This window comes from Sarcophilus harrisii, chromosome 3 (genome assembly GCF_902635505.1).
Source record: "Sarcophilus harrisii chromosome 3, mSarHar1.11, whole genome shotgun sequence".
Taxonomy (NCBI): Eukaryota; Metazoa; Chordata; class Mammalia; order Dasyuromorphia; family Dasyuridae; genus Sarcophilus; species Sarcophilus harrisii.
The window spans coordinates 221,145,462-221,163,215 of record NC_045428.1 but is presented as its reverse complement, the minus strand read 5'-3'; the positions used below and the strand labels follow the sequence as shown (position 1 = coordinate 221,163,215).

The window sequence follows — 17,754 nt, the reverse complement described above, 5'->3', positions numbered from 1 at the left end:
TTGAACTCAAGATTTTCCAGACTCCAAAAGCAGTATTACTGTGCTTTCTATTCACCCTATAACCTGACTGATTTATAACTTTACTCTTTAACTAACTGGTTTATAACAACTAGGAGAGTCTATCTTCTTCCTATCCTTATCTGAGAGACCTTAATTAAATTAAATTACTCTGTAATACTTTTTTGACACTTTGAATTATGTGAAGGTTATAAAAGTTAATGGTCATTTGTTTCCTAGATTTAGAAGTTATCTAATTTAACATCTACTCATTTTGAAACTGAGAAAACTGAAGCCCTGTAAGAGTGAGTGATGTGCCAAAAGTTCCTCAAGTAAAGGATAGCAAAGACTAAATTTGGACCCAAACTGACTCTAAATATAATTCACTTTTCACTACACCACGGTGCTTTATTCAGAACTGTACCTTGTGGTCATCATGCTAATCTTAGAGACTGAATATTCAGCTACTCCACTGTGTCTGTCATCTCTCCTTGGACATGGGAAGAACAGAGAAGACTTCTCAAAGACAAAGGATTCCAAATCAGGCTCTATCGCCAGTCTGCGATCTAAATAAACATGCTATTTCATGAAAGACCACTAGTGAGTACAGATATTATACCATGCATAGCATAGTGAGTTTGGAACCTGGGGACTAGTGATTTTAGGTAAAGTGCACATATTCCTCAGTATTCTTGCAAACAAATTGTGTCAATCAAGTAATGAATGTGGGTTCCTTTTCTTAATTCAAAACCAAATGTTGATGAAAAGAGTTAAAAAAAACTTCTATAATTTATGATAAATATGTTTATATGTGTATATGTATATAAATATACTAATTTACATGTATTTATAAACACATACACACACATAAAACAATTTTTTAAAGTTTTGTAAACTTGTAGAAATTCTGGTTGGCTAGAAATGGAATAGAAAATATTCTTACTCTCAAAGTAATTAAAAGGAATGTGATTTTTAAAATATGATCTATAGGTATCTTTTTTAAAGCTTGTGCCATAATACAAAAATAATTGCTACTATACATTTCTGACTTCTGCTTTGCTTTTCATGAGAAGATAACTCAAATCATTCTATAAACACTAAGACACAAATATGTAAGCAATTTTAAGCAAGTGGAAAATATGTAAGTTCTCAGTAATGTAACTGTGTTCAAGCACAATTTAATTACATCACACAAATGCATCTTTAAGTAAAATCTAATTAAGGTGACTCTAAAGTGAACTTCCAGCACAAAGAAATACAAAATCTATTGTGTTCCCCTAAATTTCCCAATGAAATCATTCTTTGGGGAAAATTCATACATCTGTCTTTTCACAGTAACACAGAGTAGTCACCTTGTAAAGAAATGGAGAAAAAAATAAATTTTTCAGACAAGAAAAAGGTTTCAAGGCAAATTGGTGGTCAATGATATCATCACATACAATTCACAACCAAATCTTTTAAAATGAAATTTAATGTGATAAAAATGATTCAAATTTGAAAGCGATATAGTATCTTCTTAAACAATTATTTTCATAGAGCTCATCATTATTACCTGCTGTTGTGGGTGTCTCCTTCGGGAGCTAGGGTCTTCTGACTGAGTAACCTCAACCACAATATATCCTTCTGCTTGAGGTCGATCAACCACACCAGCAATCAAGGACCCTGCCAGTTCTAACTTGAGTAAAGCAGAGTCGCCAATCTCTGTAAGATTCACAGCTGGTGCCCTCTTTGTTAAGAAACAAGTGTCCAAAGGAGAGGAATAGTAGCAACCAAACCCAAGCACCTGCAGCATCAGTATCAGCAGTAGGGGTCATATTCACTTTCTACTTCAGATAGCATCACACAAGTACTTGATTTAAAAAAAAACAAAAATGACATATCTAGAAGCCACTCAATTCCTTATTATCCCCATTTTTCCATGCTGTATCTCCAAAATTGGATTATAAATTTAGGAAAAAGTAGATTATGAAGTTTATTATAAAATTATAAGCTTGAGCTCCCTAAAGGCTCAAAGTTGAATACTAAGGATTTAGAGTGATAATGGAATGGACAAAGGAACAAATAATTAAAATCTTCTCTGACTTCCTTAAAGGAGTCAAACCTTTACAAACTGAGAATTCAAGAGGGAAGTTGAAAATGAGTATTCTGTCACTGACACAAACCAGTGGTGTATAGAGTAGAAATTATTGTAAATCATAATCCTAAATATTACTTATTATGATATGAGACAATCTGTTATACATTCATTACTTTCTTCTTGCTACTTAAATATAGTATTAAATGCCTGCCTGCTTACCTGTATTTGACAGAATCAAAGCAACATATTGACATTTTATTGTGTGATGGTCTAAAAATAGTATTTATATAATATTTGAAGATTTTAAAAACATTTTACAAATATCTCATTTTATCCTAATAACAACTCTGAAAGACACATACTATTATTATTCCTACAAGAGGTAGATCTATACTCAGAGAGTTCTGTGGGAACTGAGTGTGGATTACTACATAGCATTTTCACTCTTTTTGTTGTTTGCTTGCATTTTGTTTTCGTTCTCATTTTTTCCCTTTTTGATCTGATTTTTCCTGTGCAGCAAGATAATTGTGTAAATATGTATACATATATTGGATTTAATATATATTTTAACATGTTTGACATATATTGGGTTACTTGCCATCTAAGGGAGGGGTTGGGGGTTGGAGGGGAAATTTGGAACACAAGGTTTTGTAAGGATCAATGTTAAAAAATTATCCATGCATATGTTTTGAAAATAAAAAACACTTTAATAAAAAATATTAATTTAAAAAAAAAAAGAACATGAGGCAGAACTCAGGATCACACAGCTAGTAAGTGACTGAAGTTATAAATGAACTCAGGTCCTTCTTGACTCCACTGGACCACCTAGCTGCTCCTATTTACAAAAGAGTTGTTATACTAATTATATATAATATAATATTTATGAGATATATTTATATACATATATGTATATATTAGTATTTAATTAATATATATTATGTATAATATATAATTATATAATGTACAAATTCTCTCTAAATATATGCAAATATAGAAATAATATATATTATGTATAAATAATATGCAAATATAGTTGTTATGCTAATAGACCCCTCTTTTACCTCTGTCTCTCTCTGTCTCTCTGTCTGTCTCTCTCTCAGAAAAGGAAGCAGTAACTAGATATATGGTTTCTTTCTACCTGATTCATAATTTATTTGTTCTTTAATGAGGGGGCAGCATCCTGGATGACCTTCAGTCTGGCATAGTACTTGGAATACAGAAGGTATAGGGATGACCTCCAGAAGATGCTGAGAATGAAGTTAAAGACATTGCTAAATGACGATGTGAGAAGCACCAACTGTTTGGCAAGGGATTGTGGAGATTCTTGCAAGAAGAAAGGAGTCCAGAATAGGAAGGATATAAGTGGATTTCCTTTTTCTGGCAAGCAGGTCAGCATCTGACAGAACACTTTCTCTCTCCCTCCAATTCCCTTTATTCTCTGGTAGAACTTTTTTTAAGAGGAATTAGATCACTGAGAAACAAGTTGGTTGTGAAGAGAGAGTCCAGGATTTAGTTAGAGGAGTCAGATTCATAACCCCAGCTGATTGAATTCTAGGATGTCTAAGGCCCCTTTTAACTGCAACAGTCCTGCCTTTAATCTCCATCCTTCCAATTGGACTTCCAGAAACTAGGAGTGGGAGAAGCTAGGATGTTTACATGGCATTCCATGTACTCTTTGATCCTGTGACACTGACTGGTCTCTTTGCTTATCCTTAGACACTCCCTCTCTCCTGATATCAGTTATTCTCACTAACTTTCTTTTATGCACAGGAGGCTCTCCTTCCTCATCTCTATTTTCTTAATTTTATTGTTTCCCAATCCTACCTTCTTTAGAAAGGCCTCCCCAATCTCTCTTAATTCTAGTGCTTTTACTATGTTAATTATTCCCTATTTATCCTGCATATAATTTGTTTATATCTAGTTTTTGCATATATTCTGCCCATTAGGTTGGGAACTCTTCAAAGCTTTCTTTAAATCCTACTTAGCACACTGATTGGTATATAGTAGGCACTCAGTAAATATTTATTGATTTTGTTTATTGACCAAACTCCCTGTTATCTATGCTTCCTCACCCTCACCCCATTCAGTTTTTGCTCTGCTATTGCTTGAGTATCCACTTTTCAAACCAGACCTCCAAAGATCATGCCCTGGAGAAGTTAAGCCACTCAGCTATGAACTCTCTGGGACCATGAATCCTAATCTTCATCCTATCATCTCATATATATCTCCAAATATAATTAAATCATTATTGGATGTGGCCAATACAATTTATTTTTCCACTTGCCACCCCTATAATGTGACTTCCTAGTTCAAAACATCCTTTTCTAGCACTATTCTTAAACATTCTACTTTCCACTCTACCTGCTCCCTCACCCACAGCATTAAAATATAAAATCCTGGAGTGACAACATGGATTTTAACATGTTTTGGCACAGTAACTGCTTAATAAGTTTTTAATTGATTTATTCATCCATGTTATGGTATGTCCAGTGGAATAAGTATTGATTTATAATAAATATATAATTATCTCATAACATATTGCTCAGAAAATGCTTGTTGAATGAATAACTGCTTAATTGAAAATAATGAAAGATGTAACATCTAAGTTCTCAATGGTAGAATTCATGAGGTTGGAAGATGATGGGGGAAACCACATACTGGCTATTAGATAAAAGATGAAAAACTAGGAATCAATAATATTCTTTAAAAATAGATGCCTTTGGAACAAAATAACATATCTATATTTTCTCTAGCATTGAAGAAATACCATTCAAGACAAAACAATCTCCCTAGTTCCTATAGTTTTCTAAGGGCATGGAATATAAAAGAGAGGTGAAAAGAATGGGGAATACTTTAATGTGTTTTCTTTTTTTCTTTTTATATATTCACAAATCATGCATTGAGTTTTAAATGATCGCTGAAAATATACCATGCCTTAAAAAAAGAAAGGCATTAATTAACCTGCCTAGTGAGGACTGCTGACCTCTTTCCTTAGCCTAATAACCTAAGGCTCCTGTGACAGATTCTTGCAGCCAGTACAGCCAACAATTTCTCAACAATGAGCTTCAGGTGCAGGTAATTGTGGTAGTTTCCTTTTATACAATACTTCTCAAATAAATCCCACAATTACTGAGATGACACATTGAGACTGGAACAAAGGAAACATGAAATTTCTGTGGGGTGGGGGGGAAATGGTTTTGTTATTCCTCGGTCACTTTCTCATGAAGAAATTTTTCCCCATCAAAGTAAAATTGCTTATTGCTGGATCTTGCATGAGGTGTCTACACCCACCATCAATTCCACAGCAAAGTTGTGAATTAACATCATCCCTGACCTTGACCAGAATCTAACAAAAGAAATAGCAAGATTGCTATTTCTGTAAGAAACAATAAACACAAGAATATCCACTGCCCTTTCATGACCAACACTGAGAAACTTAGAGAATTTCTGCATTTTTTTTCCTACTAAGCAATTACAAGACTTCCAGCTGAGGCTTCAGAGCAGCTATATCCCCGACTTCATTTCCCTGGAGGCTAGTTTCAATGCTTCTTTTCCCCATAATTATCATAGATAAACCTTTAAAGTAAGTTCTGGATTACTAGGATAAAGCCTGATTATATCAGGGAGCACTGACAAAAGAAGGGGAGAATTAGAACAGAGCACTAAATGAACAGAATGTCTGCTTTTTGATAAATGCTTTTTCATTCATTCATTTGTTCATTGTGTTTGTGTTTGTGTGTTTCTCTCTATACATCTCTATGATAGCTAGTGTCTGAGGCACTAGAATATTTCTTCTCTGTGTTCTCTCATCTCTTGATCTTATGATCCTAATACTTCTTGAGCCACTCTTTGAGAGGAAGGTATTATACTTTTGCCATTGTCTCCGAAGATTCCCATGTTTCCTCTCTTACAAATCCTACTACTCCACACACATTTTTAAAAAATAAAACCCTTAGACAGCATTTATTTGTCTGACTGACAACCATCTTTGACCAGACATAACCTCTGGCTTCAGTTTTTTTAGTCTATTTGGAGCACTGTATTAAAAAGACATACCTCCTTCCCAATTCCCTTGTGGAAGGCACCTTAGCTTGTTTTTCTAAGAGTCTTAGTTGAAAGAGTGCTCCACCATGGCAGTTTCCCTTGAGGTTCCAAGGTAGACACAGAAAGAATTTTTAGAAGTATATTTGCTACTTGCAAAGGAAGCAAGAAGGTTAAAGGAATAAGGGTAACAAAAGTGGGTCATATTCATAGAAATGTTCAGTTTTCTTGCAAGTAAAGGTTGTTTAAACCCTGAAGCTAAGATAGAATTTTAAAGCTCTGAAGCATAAATAAAAAATCAAGTTTTCAACCAGGTACTAAGATAATAAAACCTGAAGAACTGGTTACAGGAAAAAGTCACCCAAAGCAAGTTCCTAATGAGTTCAGAAGACATGGAGTCTCTTTTCCTGGGAAATAGAGCAAAATTGAGCCTTGTTTTCAGAGTGTGTACAGCCTAATAGGCTTGACAACCTTATGACATTGAAAAGGTCAATGACTTGTCCATTTGTTGCTGTTATTGTTGTTCAGTTGTTCAGTCATTTCAGCCATGTCCTACCCTTCACCCTATTTACAGTGTTCTTGTCAGAGATACTAATGGTTTGCCACTTCCTTCTTCAGCTCATTTTACAAATAAGGAAACTGAGGAAAACAAGGGGAAGGGACTTGTCCAAGTTAGGCTAGTAAGAGTCTGAGGTCAGACTTTAATTCAGGAAGATGAGTCTTCCTGACTTCAGATACTCTATCCACTGGACCACCTAGCTGCCCATACTTAACAGTTAAAGAGGGACCAAAGATAATTCATTTCTAATAAGTCAGTTCACTATTAATAGAAAAAATTGCTAATGAGAAAGCCATACCTAGATGTGCAAAAACTCTGGAAACAAACTTGATTCATTTAAAAAGTGTCTCAGGTCTACAATAACAACATTATTCAAAGAACAACTATAAATGATTAAGTTATTATGAATATTATAAATATTCAAGTCAACTACAAAGGACCTATGAAGGAAGATGCTATCCACCTCCAAAGAAAGAGCTGACAAATAAAAATATGTATAGTATGATTTTACATGTAAATGCATATCTATGTCTAATGGTGGATTTCTCTAGTGTGGGTGGGAAAGGAGGGAGAAAAAAAAAATACTTCACCACACAGAACAAAAGAAAACTCAGAAAGCTGAGTAGCTTTGAAAATGATGTGCATTATTTATTGCATAGCTTGTTTTGTTATGGTCGTTGTTTTTAAGTAAATTGTGAAATGGAGATTCATGATTTCACACTGAACCATCTTTTTGAATTGTGTTATACAAATGGAATTTTGGGAGAGTGTATTTAATTAAAATCAAAAATCAAAATTATTTTTAAGAATTTTTTTAAGTTACCTAAAGCAAGAGATGCTATTACTCTTGAAAAGGCTGCAAACTCTTTATAAAATGTGTGTGATTTTTTTCCTCCTGTCAGTAAAGAGATAGTAGGTAGACTACAGCTAGTGCTACATGTTGTAAATGTGGTTGCCAGAATGATTTATTTTTCTTTGTTATACTGGAGGGTTCTTGGGATAGGGTTTGCAGAAAAGTGATAGTAGTATGAAAATATTTTTAAGGTATATGATGTCTGCTTACCAGAAGGATTATTATTAATCTGGCTTTTCCCCATTATACCATAAACTCTTTAAGACCAAAGACCAGATTTTATATTTTTGTGTCCTTCATATTTCATAATACGTTTGGTACACAGTGTTAAATAAAGAAGCAGAAAAATGTAGTTCAAATTATTAGTTGGTTTTAATTAAAAAGTAAATATATAGAAAATATATCAAGATAAATGAACAAAAACAAAATCAAAGCGGTGGTGATGGTTTATGAATAGTTTCTGTGTTGGAGAGTCACATCCAAATATTTGCTATAAAGTATGTTTAATTGTAAAGGTAAGTTCTCCAACCCATCCCCTTCCCCCTCAAAAAAGTCTCCAAACAATAAAGAAAATAGCCACTTTCCAGTCAAACTTAACTGGTTTAGAACTGTGTAAATTAAGATTATTGATTTACCAGACTTAGATATCTAGTTTTGTGCAGCAATTCCTAGGATAAAAGGGATAGCAGATCATAAGCAGCAAGGAATTTAAAGCAGAGAAAGAATATAGCCGAACACGGATGCAGTCAACAGTGACAATTAAAGAATAGAAATAAGGCATCAATATTGATAATTGGAGTCCCAGACTACACATCATTTGGTGTGGGGGCTAATGTCCCTACAAATACTCCTGAGAGTAAAACTATGCTATTATAGTATATGTATTGATGTTCACAATGATGACTTTGCCTCATCAAAAAATGCTATATTACACTGGGCAAAGGGCTTTATAAGACACAACAGTAAAGAAACGTTTTATAAAAATAGATAAAGGTCTGCAGACTTGAAAAAATAATGTGAAATACCCTAAAAATTAAATTATGTGGAATTCCCTGATAATGACACTGATGACATCTTCTCACCTTATGAGAAGTTTTCCTTTATAATAGTGTTTTAAAAGGTCATTTTCTGGGGAAGGGGTCCATCTCACATTAAATATTTTATATTTATAACTTAAAAGTATGCAAAGAAAAATGCCAGAATACCAAGAAATACAAAAGATACCAAGAAAAAATTATCTTTCAGAATACTATGTGCATTTATTTTTCTTTTAAAATTTAATTATCTCAAATGCTGGACGTCAAAGTAGTAATCTGTCTAGTTCAGATGGTGAGATGTTGTTATTGAACCCAGGCTAAGGAATGAGATTCTGTTGCAGGAAGTTGTTCATCTAAGTTCATTTTTTTTTTTTAAATAGTTTACATGTTCTAAGTTGACAGCCTGGGAGAATTCAATATAATTTCATTTTCAACACCAAGAAACTACTCCAACACGGTAAAGAAGAATTCAAATTGTAAAAGCCATCACTATTATTTATGTTTTCTGGTATCTGTACCATTTCACCAAACACTGAGAAAGAAAGAAAAATGGTTCACGTCTGACTGTTGGGACAAGGAGAGTTATCTTGCCATAAAATACTGACATTAACAAGTCAGCTCTGGAATGCAAGGGAGATATAATGCATAGACTACAAAGGGTCCCCTTGCTAAGGGTTTTAGAATTCAATTCAATACTGATCTCTTTTATTGGTTTTTGTCACAGATATAGCATTTACTGCCTTTGTTTCCCTCATGTTTCCTGCCATGACTTATTTGTTTTCCAGAATCTAGGTAGCATTATACTCCACTGGAAATATAGACCCCAACATATATATTAGAGGTCCTATTCTTTTCTGATTAATACAGATAGATTTCTGTGACCTCTCAAGTCTTAGAGCATTATGAATCAGATTTATATTCAAACATCAGACTTCAAAATATGCACAAGGCTATTTAAAGAGAGGCAACAATAATCACAGTTATGAGAGAAGAATTTTGAAATTTCTATATACCACTGGCTCTCTGCATGATTTTTCACAATTCAATCAACTACTATGGGAGCTCTTCCTCCCCTCATGTTATTTAGAATATGCCATATTTCACCAAGTATTCTGCTACAAAGGCACATGAGTAGGCACTTTAGGTAGAAGAATCATAATCTATGCTGTAGAATTCAAAGAAAACTGATATATTTTCACATGGTCTGCAATGCTGAAATTCTCATTTGAGTGGTGATTGAAAACCTCAGGGCATATTTTGGATACAGTAGCTTTCCAGAGGTGACACAGCCAACATCTGCCAGGATTTTCCATGATCTGGATATGTGCTAAATAAAATCTGTAATAATTAGAAAACAAAATTATAAACACACACATTAACTAAGATGATTCAATTTCAATTTAACAAATATTCATTAATACTATTGACAAGGCACTGTCCTAGGCAATGGGGAGGTATGTTAATGAAATTATAGCAATGGCATTTAATCTTGTCAACAGATGCAAAATAGTATAATAATGGTATTAATTTATGGATCTAAAAATTTTTCACCTTATTCTCAATTGCTCTTTCTTGAAAATCTGTAACACTTTTAGCTACAGTGAACCCTGATGATTAATCAACAATTACTTTACATTGCAAAATAAAGCAACTACAAAGATCCTGCAACAAAAATTAAATCACCAAATACTGATGGAGTAATTTTCCTATACTTCAGAGTTAATTAAAAAGACAATCAATTTAATGTCTATAAGGAAAATGAGTGGTGCCTGCATCTAACAAGACTAAATGAGACTTATAGATCACTAAGAGGTTACACATAAATTATAATCTAAACATGTGCATCAGTCTGATGACCCAATATCTCAAGTTTTCAAACAAAGACTACCAATAATATTCTGGGCAAATGTCTACTTAACACTAAAAGACCCATCAAGAAGGAGAGTGGCAAGGGAACACACAAAGCAAGTTACAGTTACCTTTCAATTAATTATGAATGATTTATTTAACTATTATAAGCAGTAAAAAATGTTTTAAAAAACTTGAGTCACAGACAAGTTTCTGCCTACAACTCACTCAATATATATCTATGAGACTTCCCTTTCTTCATAATCCCCAGATAATCAGTTGATGAAATGAAAATCAATCAAAAAATAAAAATTAATTTTAATATTAATGTTGGTTTTCAAACATTTCAGTCATATCTGATTCTTCATGACCTCAATAGGGTTTTCTTGGTAAAGATACTGGAGCAGTTTGCCATTTCCTTTCTCCAGCTTGTTTTACAGATGAGGAAACTGAGGCAGAGTTAAGTTTAAATTTGCTTAGGGTCACATAATTATTAAGTGTCTAAGACCAGATTTGAACTCAGGAAAATGATTCTATATCTCTGTATGACTCCAAATACCCAGTACTTTATCCACTGGGCCACCTAAGTGCCCAATATTAGCTTAAGAAAACCTTAATTGGAAAGTTAAATCTGCATGGGAAAAATTGTCTAAATCCTTTCAAAACATCATAAAGTGTTTTTTAGATTGTTCACTATTTAGAAAACCAATGGCCTCAACTGATCAAGAGGTGATCATATTCCAAGGGATTATGGAGCAAACAAGAAAGTCACAAACCAGAACATTCTTCTCTATCCAACATGAGACTCCATTTTTGCTAAAAATCGATCTAGCACTAGCTAACTGGAACAAGAAAGACTTGGAAAGAATTCATGTTCTGTGAAGAAGTAAGCAGCAGTGGATGAAATACCAGTCTTCGTGTCAAGAATACTTGATTTCAAATAGTGCATTGTATTCTTACTTGCTCTGTGACTCTTTATTGCGATATTGTTTAAATGGGGAATAAAAAACCTAATTCACAGAGTTTTTGCAAAGATCCAGTGAGGTAACATAGAAGACCATAGGAATGTTTACTACTATTATAGCTGAATGAGCTGATAAAAAATCTAGATAAACCCATTATAATTATTGTTACTCTAGGTCAAAATTTCTAAATGATAATACTTACAGAACACACAACTCCAAAGATAAAAAGGCCTGTGACTTTCAGACATTTTAAGCAGCTTCTAAAAATAAAAGAAACATACTTTTTAGAAACATATTAAGATGGAAATACATGCAGCAGATTTGCTGAAACACCAACAGCTGTAAATGGCTAGAATGATCAGTCTTTTTCTTCTTCTTCAATACTTCAAGGGTCTATAATGTTGTCATTATGGTTATTCCCTCCATCAGTGCAGATTGCAATAACTCTATAATTTAATAGATGACCTTCCAGAGTTCCTCTAGCCAACACCATTCATCATTTTGCAGCCAGCTGTTTGCCTCTCCAAAAATGAGCTAGACTTGTCCTCTGAACATATATACTAGGCTTGTCTGGTTTGGGTAACCTGATCATCTTAAATAAACTGCTGAGTATACAAAATAAGATTGGGATGATAACTTGAAAAAAACAGTGGATTATTTCTGAATAGAATACTTTTTTAAAGAGAGATTTGATCAAAACTTACTTGGTGAAAACTAAACCAATTCCAATCCTTACAAACAGCTAAGTGGCACAGTGAATTGAGAGCTAGGCTAGACAACAACACTTCAATATAAATCCAGAATCAGAAAGTTATTATCTGTACAAAAGTCAGAGACTACTTCTGTTTGCCTCAGTTTCCTCCACTTTAAAGTAGGAATAATAATAGCATCTATCTCCTAGGAATGTTATGAGGAACAAAATAATATTTGTAAATTGTTTAACACAATACTTGATGTATAATAAACACTTAATAAATGCTCCTTTTCCTTCCTTCCCCCATTCTGGGGAAAAAAACTAAAGTATTTTAAAGACTTGAGTTTTCTAAATCTTTCACCCTAAAAATTATATATTTGTTTCTTGATTTTTATTTTTATTTTTATTCTTTGTAACATATATAATAATATAAAAGATATGATTGTCAAGTTACTTCACAAGATGTAATAGAAATACTCTATTTTCAAATGCTATTTTAAATAAAATACACTAACCAAATATTCTGAATGGTCCAAAGCCAAATAGCAACTTGAGGGGGAAAAAAAATGATTATTCCTCTGTGTGACTGACATTACTGCCTATGTTAGCAAAGTTTTTTAAGAACATACAAGTTTGTATCCCCCGTGCTTAGTTCAATGTCTAGCACATTGTGGGTATTTAATAAATATTAATTGATTGATTAATTGATCAATAAGTTGCTAGTGTCCTTTCTCTGGAAATAATTTGTGTATCTTTTATATTTAACTTCTTTGATAATTTTTATTTCCCAAAATGTAAGCTCAGAAACTATTTTGTTTTTTCTTTGCATCCCCAGAGGTTAGCACAGTAGGTGCTTAACAAATTCTTCTTTATATATGTGTGTCCATGTATGCATGTATATATATGTATATATGTGTATATATATGTTTGTGTATGTGTGTGTATATATATTTTTTATACTAGGCAAACTTTAACTATTCTGCCCATCTGATAAAACACCAGCAGCTTTAATCCACAATTTTTTCAAGACGTTCTGAACCTTTGAAACTTTTGAAAATGTTAAAACCTTATTCAACATTCTTTCAGATTTAATACATTTGATAAATTACCATTCCACACTTCCAAATTATGTTTCAACAGTTCCTATTTAAATGGGAATCATAATGACATTTCTTTTTTTAAAATATGAAGCATTAATTGAACTGCTTCAAGTTCAGTACTACTTATTCCTACATAACTCAAATGCATACAACATAATTCAAATGCAGAGTTGACAAGCTTAAAAGATTTTTTAAGTTACTTCATTTATCATGTACAGCACTTTCTAGACATGTCAAGCCAAATACAATAATGTGTTTTGTCCTCATTTTAAGTGGTATTAAATAATTTTAATTTTATTACCTCTGTGTAGTGTGTAAGTGTACTATAAGATGAACTTTAAGACATAGCTTAACTATAACAAGGAATCAAGGAAGCATCTCTAAACAAAAGGCTAATAGAATGCTAAATAGGAAACTTAGAAATCAAATCATTTTTCAATAAGAAAACTGGGTCTCAGAATAGAAAAAAACTTGCTAAAGTTATCACTGCCCAGTGATTTTTCAATGCATTAAGGTGAAATCTGCATGCAAGAAAGCCCTTCTGCAGAAAACGGGATGTAAGCTGAATCTCAAAGAAAATACGAAAAAAACTAGGAGGCAGAGGTAAAGAGGAAAAATATTCTAGGTGAAGGGGACAAACTGTGCAAAATGTAGTTAGAAGAAATAGATGAGAAACCACAAGTTGACAAGTAGGTCCAGATTGTCCAGTAGATACAAGAGTGATAGGGAACACATTCAGCCCCCAGATTGTGGGCTCTTGTGTCATGGACATCTGGTAGTCTAGTGAAGTGCATGGTTCCCTTCTCAAAACAATATTTTTAAATTGTAATGTACATAAAATTATGAAGAAAGTTTTTTAAGTTTGATTTTCAGAACAAACTTGAGAGGCAAAAGAAATAGGAATTATTATCCCCAATTTATAATCAAGGAAATGGATATGACTATACTATTTGTTTCCAGTCACCTAAGTAATTCATAGTGTAATGGCTAATCAAAGCAAGGACTAGAATCTATCTTCAAACTCTCTTATGATCTTTATACAATTTCACATGTCCTCTCTCCCTCAAAAGCCTTTCCCCTTATAGAAGTGATGTGGTTATGTGGAGTAGATTTGGGAGAGCATAATGGTTCATTCAACATAAAGAAATCATGTCATAGATGTCTCTCATAGAACAAAGATTTCCCATTTATAACATGAAATAGCTCATGGGTTTAACTAGAAATGACCAAGAAAAGCAGTTATCAAGCAATATTCTTCCAATTCAGGGACCTTTAAAATCTCAGGGGATAGAAGGAGCCAGGGCAGGGTCTAAGGAGGAAGGGGAGCAGTGTGGGAGGAGTTTAGGAAGAACTGGGGGGATGGGAGGAATGAAGAAGGAACCAGAGAGTCTCCTTGACTGACCTGGTCCCAGGCTCGTCTGAAGATATGGAGAAAGAATGGATAGATGAAAGTTACTGACAATGGAGGCAGGATGAGTTGCTTAAGAGTTATGGCTTCATATCCTTGTTTGCAAACAAAATAGCGACCACTAGCATTTCCTGACAAGGGGAACAGAATGGACTGGTTTAAAGTTCACATCAGAAGTACAAGAGGGAAAAAATGTATGTTTCTTCAGCAGTCATACCGGGTACCCCAACTTCCCAAATATAACTTCTGAATAAAACTGTTAGAAAACTGGAGAAAAGAAGGAAGAAGGGAGGAAACAAAGGAAGGAAGGAACAATGGTCCATTAGGCTTTCCTAAGATAAATCTCAAATCTTGAAGGTTCCCTCATTTCCTCATATACATACTTATCCTGAGATTTCTCATCCACTTCTCCCAACTCTGCACTTTGTACTGGCTGTCCCCTTTACCTAGAAAGCTATTCCTCCTCATCTCTACCTCCCAGTTTTCCTGGACTCCTTTAAGATTCAGCTCAAATCCCACTTTCTGTATGAATTTGTTGAAAAGAGGCATAATTTTATGAGGATAATGTATTGTAGATAGATATGAAGTCAGTTTAAGGATAAAGGAAACAGTCAGGTTGTTTTGTCCTGAGCAGTAGAAGGGAGAGACATAACACAACCCAATCTCAAGACAAATTAAATCCCATTGCACACATATAAATAAACCAAGCCTAGAATTGATCAGAACCAATTTTTTCCAGTTACATCAGCTAAAGACTAAAGCTTTAGCTCAACCTACCAAGAGATAATTTATATTACAAAAATGATATATAATGATTATTAAAAGCTATAGAAAAGTATTGTAATTCCCCCTCATCACTCCCTAAACTTCTCAACTTCCACTGCAGCAGCCTCAGGTTGAAGATACCTCAGAGATCCCCTCCTCTTTTTGAAGAGTTCTTCCCTAGTCTCCATTTAAGCAAGAGTCCACTCTCCTGGCTCCACTCCTGACAGTCCAGATTTTTACAACACCCTTTTATATATTGCCTTCACTCTTTAGGAATATAAGCTCCTTGTGATGTGGACTTTGAGCTTATTCTCTTCCCTCGTCAGGAAGAAGCTCATCTGGCTATTATCAGGCATAACCAAGTCCTAGACTATTTATTCTGCTTGTCTAGAGTGATTTGTGAGAAGGGAAGTCTTTAACAACCTCCACAGTCTACCCCTCAAACCTCTGGGTACCTTTAAACAACTTTTGAGATACTGATTAACACATCTTTACCTGGGATCTGGTCAGCCAGGTGCATTCCATCTGGCTCTTCTTTGATCCTTTCTTCTGAACTACCAAATTCTTCCCTGGTGCTTCCCTTCTTCCCCTGAGAAACTCCTAAGGTTGTATTTTCCCTATAAAAGATGCGCCCACAAAAAGATAGATAGATAGATATTTGCTGAGTCCTTTCCAGAACCAAGCTATGAGATACTCTATCCCTTATAGTCTTCCCTGTAAGGTAGATTTGTCTTTACTAGCTAACTCTGGTTAGTCTGCTAAACTCCTCTATAGATTTAACCTGCCAGTATATGGCATACTCAGGCTTTGTAATGTATAGTAGTGTATTCTTTTAATGAATGTCTTCCAAACTCTTTTCCATTGTAATCCTATTGCTCTCTCAACTCTATTTCATGGTGCCTATTTTATTTCTTCATTTTGTCTATAAATTTTTTTCCTAAGTAAAACTACCTTGGCAAAGAGAATAGCCATTGTGAAATTGTTATATATTTATTTTAAACTAGGAATTGCTACCCTGACCTCTTTACTTGAGGGTGGGACTTACCTTTCTCTTTTTTTTTCTTTTTTTTGCTGAGGCAATAGGGGTTAAGTGACTTGCCCAGGGTCACAGAGCCAGGCAGTGTTAAGTATCTGAGGTCAGATTTTAACTCAGGTCCTTCTGACTTCAAGGCTAGTGCTCTATCCTCTTTACCACCTAGCTGCCCCTATCTTTCTTTTTTGTTCATATTCCTTTTTCCAGACTTTAGCACATTGCCTAGCACACACCAAAGGCTCAATAAAGGAAGTATTCTTACCTCAATTTTGATAGATTGAATTTGACAGGAAAACTGTCCAGAAATTCACTCTTCTCTGAGGAAGCAGATGTGGAGAAGCTGACAATTTCATTTCCTAATAGGCATCTTTGCTCCCACTCAACAGAGCTACTGTCCCAAGATTCATCATCCATGAGTGAAACTGAATGGTGAATAGTCCTGCATTGTAATGTGGAAAACATTTTTTTAGTTTTTTTTTTTTTTTTCAATAAAGATTTTAGTAAACTTCCATGTAATCAAGTCATTTTATTGGGGAGAATTACAGATGAGATAATGACCCCCTTACTCATATAAAATGGAAATATTTTCTGAAGTCACAAGATCCTAAGACTGAAATCTGGGGGGAGGAGGGATTTTACAAGCCATTTAATCCAAAATTCCTATTTTACAGATGAGAAATTGAAGTTTAGAGAGATTAGATATCTTGCAAAGCATCACATAGTCGAGTGTAAGCAGCAGAATCAGATTTGAATGCAAGTCTCCAACTCAATATCCATCTCTTTCCCTACAGTTTCAAGCTGCCTGGCCACAGAATTCTTGCTCAGAAGAAGCCCACTTCTTATTTAGTCTGTCTATCAGTCTACCAGTAATTACTTATAAATAGAGCTTTCCTTAAAAAAGGGTTGCTTGTTCCTATTGGTGGACATCTACAGCAAAAGCCAAACTAGTTCCACTGAGCTCCTATTCAGTGTAAAACAACATCACTCTTTTTAATCCAAATATAAATCAAGGCATTGATTTATATAGTTCAACTACAATTCTTTAATATAATTGATATAATAAAACTTCATATAAATGACTCCTTTTTTCCTCTGTGAAGTCCTTCTGGGTTCTTCTTTTATGGGATTGGAAACAGTATAATTTAGTTTATAACTCTTTATCCCCTTTTAAACATGGACCTGAGGAGAAGTTGCATGTAATTATCAATGCTTGACTAGCTAAGCAGTGGAATATGAACAGAAGTTACAGGGGAATCTTAAGATACAAGATAGTTGTATCTTAGATTTTAAAAATTAGAAGGTAAGGGAAAGGGAAAGAGAGTGAAAAGAATATGCTTATAAACCATCTACTATGGGCTAGATACAGTGTTAGCTAGT

At 34.1% G+C, this 17,754-nt stretch overlaps 1 protein-coding gene across 1 annotated transcript in view; it reads right to left on the bottom strand.

Annotated features, from left to right (window-relative positions):
• Positions 1-17,754, bottom strand: part of OCA2 (OCA2 melanosomal transmembrane protein) — a 313,841-nt gene that overhangs the window by 208,045 nt on the left and 88,042 nt on the right. Inside the window, exons 3-6 of the mRNA XM_031959092.1 lie at positions 16,640-16,816; positions 11,580-11,637; positions 9,830-9,902; positions 1,550-1,713 (exon numbers count right to left, since the gene is read on the bottom strand). Of these exons, the coding sequence (XP_031814952.1) occupies positions 1,550-1,713; positions 9,830-9,902; positions 11,580-11,637; positions 16,640-16,816 (472 nt within the window). The remainder of the gene's footprint in view (positions 1-1,549; positions 1,714-9,829; positions 9,903-11,579; positions 11,638-16,639; positions 16,817-17,754) is intronic.